Raw genomic sequence first — 7,746 nt, 5'->3', positions numbered from 1 at the left:
CAGGGGCGATGAGATCTCGGGGGGAGGATGGGATTCCAGGTGGGGATGGGATCCTGGGGGGAGGATGGGATTCCAGGGGGGAAATGGGATTCAATGGGGGATGGGATTCCAAGGGGGATTGGATACCAGGGGGGATGGGATCCTAGGCGGGGATGGGATCCTGGGGAGGGAGGAACGGGATTCCAGGCGGGGAAGGGATCCCGGGGGGTGGGAGCAGGTCCTCCTGCTCTGGGAAGCCCAGGTGGTGCCCCCCACCACCCCAAGGGTCTCAGCCTTTGGGGTCCACCCTCTGTACGTGGGACTGGGACCTGGCTCTCGGGGAAGGGGCTCTGCTTACTGAGGTTGTCCTCATCCTCCGTGTGTGCGGCCCCGGGGCTCAGGTGCTTGAAGGAAGCGATGAAGGCGGAGAGCGTGCTCACTTTGTCTGGAAAGAAAAGAAGGACAGGAAATGCACTTTTGACATCGAGTTTCAGAAAAACTCAGTGCTTTCATATGTCCTTATTACTGAGGGTTTGGACATGGGAGGTTGAAAGGTCATTTTTGGTTTTAGCCACTTCATTCTGGTTCAGTCTTTTATTGAATTTCTGACAGCATTTTATCAAATTCCCCTCTCCATTCAATTTTAAACTTTATGATTTCCATCTTTCTTCTTTTCTTATTTTTGGCATCTCCATGTCCCTCAAAACTGGAAGTCACCATCTGCAGGGCAGCCCCCTAGACTGAGCCTGCAGGGAGCTGGGTGGGCAGGGCCTGCAGACAAAGGACATTTCACAGAGAGGAGCTAAGGCCAGTGAAGAAATGCCTCAATGAAATGAGAGTCCTGCAAACAGAGCCAAGACTATTTCTCCCCAGTAGTGGAGAACGTGTTTGTGTGCTTGAGGGCATGGAAAAAAAAGGACTTATGGAACCTGTAAAATATAGTTACTCTTTGTTTGAGCAAAAGTAGACTGAAAGGACGAGGAAACGGACAGGGGCCCTAGAGGTTCCCCTGAAGTGGGGGCGGTAACTGAAGTGGGAGAGGAGCCCAGGGACCCCCTGCCTGCAGCCCCGGGGGTGGTCCCAGCTGCAGACCTCCTGAGCACAGCGCAGAGGGGAACTCGGACCCGAGAGGAGGTGGCACTTGGGACCAATGGGCTCAGCTATTTCCCTCTGAACAGAGACGAAGGACAGGTGGGTTGAAGCCCAACTGGGAGAAATGAAAGAATGACTACTGAAGGGACCAGAAGGAAAGCTCCTTATATCAGAGCCCTAACCCTAACCCTAAGCCCTAACCCCTAACCCTAACCCCTAACCATAACCCTAACCCCTAACCCCTAACCCAAACCCTAACCCCTAACCCTAACCCCTAACCCCTAACCCTAACCCTAATCCTAACCCTAACCCTAATCCCTAACCCCTAACCCTAACCCTAATCCCTAACCCCTAACCCTAACCTTAACCATAACCCCTAACCCCTAACCCTAACCTTAACCCCAACCAGAAGTGAGTCCACAGGAGAACTCAGCCCTGACACCCCCAGAGCCGCTGTGCTCAGACCCCTGCCCCTCATGGCTCTGTCCCCTTGAGGCTGTAGCTTCGTGACTTTCCATGTGAACCTTGACTATGTTTAGAAAACTGCAGAAGGCAGGATCCCTGTTGCTCATCCAGTGTGTCACAGGGTCGCCATGGGGTTGCCCTTGCCCTGCCTTTGGCCGGGTTGTCCAGGGTCCCTCGTCAGGGACACTTTAACATGCTCCGTGCATCATGCTGCCTTTGTCTGCTTCTGTCGTAGGAAAGGAGCTCCGGTTTTGGGCTCATCTAAGTGTGATCTCTCCTGGAAACGTCAACTGACGGTTTATTATGCAGTCAGCCTCCAGGTGTCCAGACTCAGGCCTGAAACTTACTCTTTTTCTTTCAATTCTGAGCCTGTTTTCTCTTTAGCTGAGCTTTCCAGAGGCCAGGGGAGTTCACACTGAAATTCATTCATGTGCCTGTTAACAGCTGTTGTTTCCGTTAGGGACGAGCAACAATACAATGTTCACTGGGAGAGCAATAAATAACTCAAATACAGAAGGCCTGCTACCTCTTCATTCTGCCGAACACGAAGAATAAACCCAGGGAAGGCCCAGTTCCCCAGGCCCTCATGGCTGAGCTAATTTACTACGCGAGAATGAAATCTCTTGCTTGAGTTATAATTTCATTAAGGGAGCCCAATAATGTCCCAGAAAGAGTGTGAAGCTCAAATGATTTAGTCTCGAGCATCTCAAAATGAAATTACAATCTTCTAATAAAGCAGGGCTACCAGCCAGACACCCACAAAAACACACTAAAACAATTCAGAGCTCACCTTAGCCAACCTGTGAAATACTTAAAGATTGTTTTCCATCCATCAGAGTTCTCGATTTCTAGGGTGGCCAGATTTGTCAAATAAAAGTTCAAGACACCTGGTTAAGATTGAGTTTTGAATACACAACAGATACTTTTCTGTGTATATACATCTCTAATATCACGTGGGACATACATACACTAAAAAAATTATTCATTGTTTATCTGAAATTCAAATGTAAGGCAAAGGACTTGAATAAGCATTTCTACAAAGAAGATATACAAATGGCCATTAGCACATGAAAAGATATTCAACATCATTAATCATTAGGGAAATGCAACTCAAAACTATAGTGAGACACCATCTCACACACATTAGGATGGCTGCTATCAAAAAAAACCCTAGAAAGTAACACGTGTTGGTGAGAATGTGGGGAAATTGTAACCCTTGTGTGCTGTTGGTGGGAATGTAAAATCGTTCAACCACTGTGAAACCTGCAACTCCGCTCTGGGTATAGACCCAAAAAGAACTGAAAGTAGGGACTCAAAGAGTTATTTGTACTCCCACATTCACAGTAGCATGATTCTCAATAGCCAAATGTGGAAGCAACCCAAGTGTCCACGGATGGATGGATGGATAAAGAATGTGGTCTGTACACACAAGGAAATATTATTTGTCCTTAAAAGTTCCCAGAAGGGAATTCTGACACAGGCTACAACACGGATGAACCTTCAAGACATTATACTAAACTCAATAAGCCAGGCACAAAAAGACAAATGCTGTATGATCCACGTAGATGAGGTCCCTAGAGAGGTAGAAATTATAGACACAGAAAGGAGGATGGTGGTTCCCAGGGGCTGTGGGATGGAGAGGGGGAGAGCTGTTTAGTGAAGACAGAGTTTCAGTTTGAGGAAATAAGAAAGTTCTGGACACAGATGTGGTGATGGTTGCACAACAATACAAATGTACTTAATGTCACTGAACTACATGCTTCAAAATGGTGAATATGGCACATTTTATGTTATGCATGCTTTACTACAATTTAAAAAATAAAAAAGAATTCAAGTTTGACTGGACATCCTGTGGTTTTTCTGTGAACCCTATCCCTTCTTGCCCCATCCACTCCTTGGTGGATTTTGGATTTCACGGGCCGGCTTGACAAACCAGGCAGGAAGCACCAAAGCTGCTGAGTCAGCCCACATGAAACTCCAACTACCATCTCCTGCCACGAAACTTCATGAAAGAGAAATGTTTAACCCTGAAGGCCCATGCCCTCTGACTGAGAAACAATTGTTCTTAAGAAAGGACAGACCGAGTCTATTTATTTATTTATAAATTTTTGGCCTCAGCGCACGGCTTGTGGGATCTTCGTTCCCCAACCAGGGATCAAACCTGCACCCTTGGCAGCGAAAGTGCAGAGTCCTAACCACTGGACCGAGACCGAGTCTTTAGAAGGTCATTAGGAAAAAGGGTGAGGAATTACGTTTTCTATTTAGAAAAATTCTAAAAAAAATTATTTGCTGTCGATGACTTTTTCGGTAGCTGTTTCCTTGGTATGTGCCTGTCAGTTTGGTATCGAATTCTACGGGCTCCAGGTGAGCAGAGCCCCAGTAGCCAACTGGTTCTGGTCTTTGTGTTCCTCACGGTCACCTTTGAAAACCTGGTTTCATGCCGGTTACTTATTGATGGAAAATAGAGGCCCTGCTTTTCTTTCTCGCAGCTCTGGTTTGGGTCCGCTGAAAGCAGCTGGTTAACAGGACTCCCAGCCTCTCACTGGAGAGTCAGAAGGAGAGGGTCTTCCTCCAGGGAAAGCGGCTGGAAGGGCTGGGTGCTCCCTGCCGCGCAGCTGTGTCTGTGGCTCTCGGCTCGGGCCCAGGGGCCCTGCGAACCAGCTGGATGTTGGCCTGAGTGAGATGCACTGACCTGGGCTGGCCCCTGTGAGGAGAGCACCTGGGGTGGCCTCCAATCAGGGGTTGTTTCTAGGGAAGTTCTGGTCACCATCCATCATATTAACGGTGTTTTTAATGAATTACTTGGAATGACCCAGGGCATTTGTGTTATAAACCTCATTGCTCACTGCAAAATAAGTGGCTCTGGCCCGAGTTGATGTGATTTCATGTATTTCTGGAGCACGTGGGGAAGCATTTTCAGGGGCAGAAGCCGTCTCCTGGAAACGGATGAGATCCCATTGGTTGACAATATTGATAATGAAGAACAAACACAATTTGGTAACGACATAAAGATAGAAAAATGGAACAACATGGAGGGTTCAGAAATGGAATCATACCTGTGTGATCAACCAATTTTCAACAAGGATCTCAAAGTCATACACTGAGGTGAAAGAAAGTCTTTTTAACAAACAGTGCTGAAAACCTGTACACCATCTTGGAAAGAAGTGAATTCTGAGCTCTATCTTGTATCATAATGAAAATATCCACTAAATGGATCATAAAATCTAATACTATAAAACTCCTAGAAGAAAATATAGGAGATTACTTTCATGGTCTCCGTGTTGGCAGATTTCTTAGACATAGAAAGCACCAATCATAAAAGGAAATATACTTTTCATCAAAATTAAAAATTTCAGCTCAATGAAATACACCATTAAGCAAACTAAAAGCAAGCCACAGGTTAGGATAATATATTTACAATCAGGACAACTGATTTTTATCCAGAATAAAAGAAGAACTCTTATAACGTAATAAAGGACAAAAAATTCAAATTAAAACTATGGGCAAAATACTTGAACAGAAACTTGACAAAGGAAAATATTCACATAGCCAATAAACACATCTCCAAGCACTCAACAGTGGTACACGTTAAGGAAATGCAAGCTAAAACCATAGAGAGATACCAACACACACCCTTGAACGGCTGAGACTAAAGGCAAACTGTAGGTGCAGTCAGGTCCCCTTATCGGGACCTGGGTTTGTCTTTTTCTTTTTTGCTTACTTTATAGATTTGGAAGCTGAAATGTATTTAAAAGGCTTTAAGAAGACTCTCAAAGATACGGCTCTTTGGAGCGGTCCTCGGACTCACGTCCAGACAGCCGTATGTATGGAAACAGAGGGAGCAAGGACCCACGTGAGCGGGATGGGGGCCACGGAAGGTTGCAAGTGTCAGGCCCCGCCACACGCCCCGCAGCTGCGGAGACTCAGTTTACCCACGAGTAGCCGGAAGATGTCGACGTTTTGGAGCCTGCTTTTGTGAAAGCCATGTTTGCTTTCACAGACTGTTGTGTTTATCAACAATTTATGAAACAGTTTTTACCAAGTAAGATGAAAATTTATAAAACGTCTTGCGGCACGAGCCCATGTCAGTTACCTGGAAAATCCGTCCATGGGAAATAACATGTTTGCTGGAAATTTTAATAAAAACCGTAATTGCTAAAATACCTAAGGATTTGATCTTCTACTGCAAAGCACTAAATAGTTCATAGGTTATTTTTAAAAAATTAGATCAATCACACACTTGGGTTCTGCCCTATTTCAACCGTTTGGAGTGAGCTTTTGTGCTTGTGTCCTCTGCGTCTGTGGGCCAGGCGCTGCCCTGTCCAGCCCAGCTCAGCTGCGAAACAGAAAGAAGGTGACAGTTGGAAGCCGCCGAGCACGGTCAGTACCTTTGGGCTACAAACCACAGCCTCCTTTACACGTTCCCTTCTTACGTTTTCCTTTTGCCAAAACGCACCCTGACAGATGGCCCCCCTTAGGCTTGACCCACTTCCCTTCCTGACTGTATCTTCTCCCCCAACACAGGTATGTCTTGAACGGATGCCCCTTCTACCCAAACACAAACGCAAATCAGCCTGAACAGGTGGGTGACCTCGGGAAGTAAGAAAATAATTAACCTCCATGCAGGCAGGAGAAAGGAATAATGTTTTGGAGGAAAGGCAAAGATATTTTCTCGCAGATTTTCAGGAATGTGTATTTTAGGAGGCCATTTTCAAGCTGCCATCTATGAACAAGGGGATTCAGGCAAAGAAAGACTCTAGGTGTGCACCGAGTTCTGTAACACAAGAGGGTCTGCTTCTCACAAGGAGTGAGGCTCTTCTGGAAACTTCCAGGTGCATAAAACTCATGCTTTTGGTCTTGAAACAGGCAGCCAGCCTGTGTCTGTTCCTCATTCTTTGTATGGGCTGAACTGTGTCCTCCCCCAAAATTCACATTAAGTCCTGACCCCCAGGACCTCAGAATGTGACTGCATTTGGAGATGGGGTCTTTAAAGAGGTGATTAAGGTTAAATGATGTCTTCAGGGTAGATCGTAATCCCATGTGACTTCAAAGAAGAGGTCAGGACCCAGACACTCAAGGAGGGACCACCACGTGAGGACACAGGGAGAAGGCGGAGTCCACACCCAGGGGAGAGGCCTCAGAGGAACCAGCCCTGCCCACACCTGGATCTCAGAGTCCCAGCCTCCAGAACTATGAGAAATAAATGTCTGTTGTTTAAACCCGTGTCTGTGGTCCTTTGTCATGGCAGCCCGAGCAGACTAATATATTCACTCAACAAATCTCTATCGAATGCAAATTAGTTGTACCCCTAACCAATAATTTCACACTCTAATGCTAGGAAGGAACAGTGCTAAGGGACTTGGCCCGTCTAGGGGCACCCGGGAAGTTGGTGGGGGGGGGCATCTTGCAGGAGGTGACCTGATAGCTAATAATACCGTCCACCCCTTACTGCGCACAGGAGGTCTGGCTCCAGAGCCAAGCGTACTTCCACTGAAAGGTGAGTCTGGGATGATCCAAGTTAGGGGAGGGGAAGGCCAGGCCGGCAGAGGGGCTACCTTTGCAGCTCTGTCTGGGTGCATCCTCATCACCATGGGCCTGGAGTCTTGATTCTGAACAGGGGATCACAGGGGGCTGGAGAGCAGCAAACATAACCCTTCTGGATTGCGAGGGGTGAGTGGGAGGGATGGTGGGAGAGGGGAGAGTGGGGGAGAGGGAGAGAGAGAAAGGGAGGGAGGAAAGAAGAGGGAGGGGGAGAGAAAACTCTCATCCAAGATGGCTCTGAGGCCCAGACATGGTCCCCAGCATCACCCCCCACTTGCCCCCGGGAGGCCTGACATCTGGAAACTGTTGCTGAGGGGACATGGGGGCCAGTTGAAATATCCAGTGGACACACCTCGACTTTGGCCAATTAAACAGAGACGTTTCCCCTTCCATCTCCCTGGATGGGCTCAGACTCGGTTATGAGATGGTCAGCTTCCATCTGGGCTGAGTTTCACAGATTGGAAATAACTAGAAAGTTACGGGCCTGCTTGAGACTCACTGAGGGACAAAGAGGAGGAGGGGACAGAGGAGGTTAAAAGAAGAAAAGCAGAAAAAAGCATAATAACCGTCCATGTTTATGCTCCAAGGGGCTGAAACTTCCAAATGAGCCGGTGAGGACTCTGCAGCCAACACCCTGGCCCGGGTGTGAGGCGGGGGCCTCTGGGCTTA

General features: G+C 47.4%; 1 protein-coding gene across 1 annotated transcript in view; it reads right to left on the bottom strand.

The window, feature by feature from the left end:
- The window catches only part of ADARB2 (adenosine deaminase RNA specific B2 (inactive)), a 365,767-nt gene that overhangs the window by 108,499 nt on the left and 249,522 nt on the right, over nucleotides 1-7,746 (bottom strand). The window contains exon 2 of the mRNA XM_007445656.1: nucleotides 338-424. Within this exon, the coding sequence (XP_007445718.1) occupies nucleotides 338-424 (87 nt within the window). The remainder of the gene's footprint in view (nucleotides 1-337; nucleotides 425-7,746) is intronic.

This window comes from Lipotes vexillifer, unplaced genomic scaffold, assembly GCF_000442215.2.
Source record: "Lipotes vexillifer unplaced genomic scaffold, Lipotes_vexillifer_v1.1 scaffold646, whole genome shotgun sequence".
In the NCBI taxonomy this organism is placed as follows: Eukaryota; Metazoa; Chordata; class Mammalia; order Artiodactyla; family Lipotidae; genus Lipotes; species Lipotes vexillifer.
Note: the sequence above shows the minus strand (reverse complement) of the source record. Positions and strands in the feature narration are given on the sequence as shown.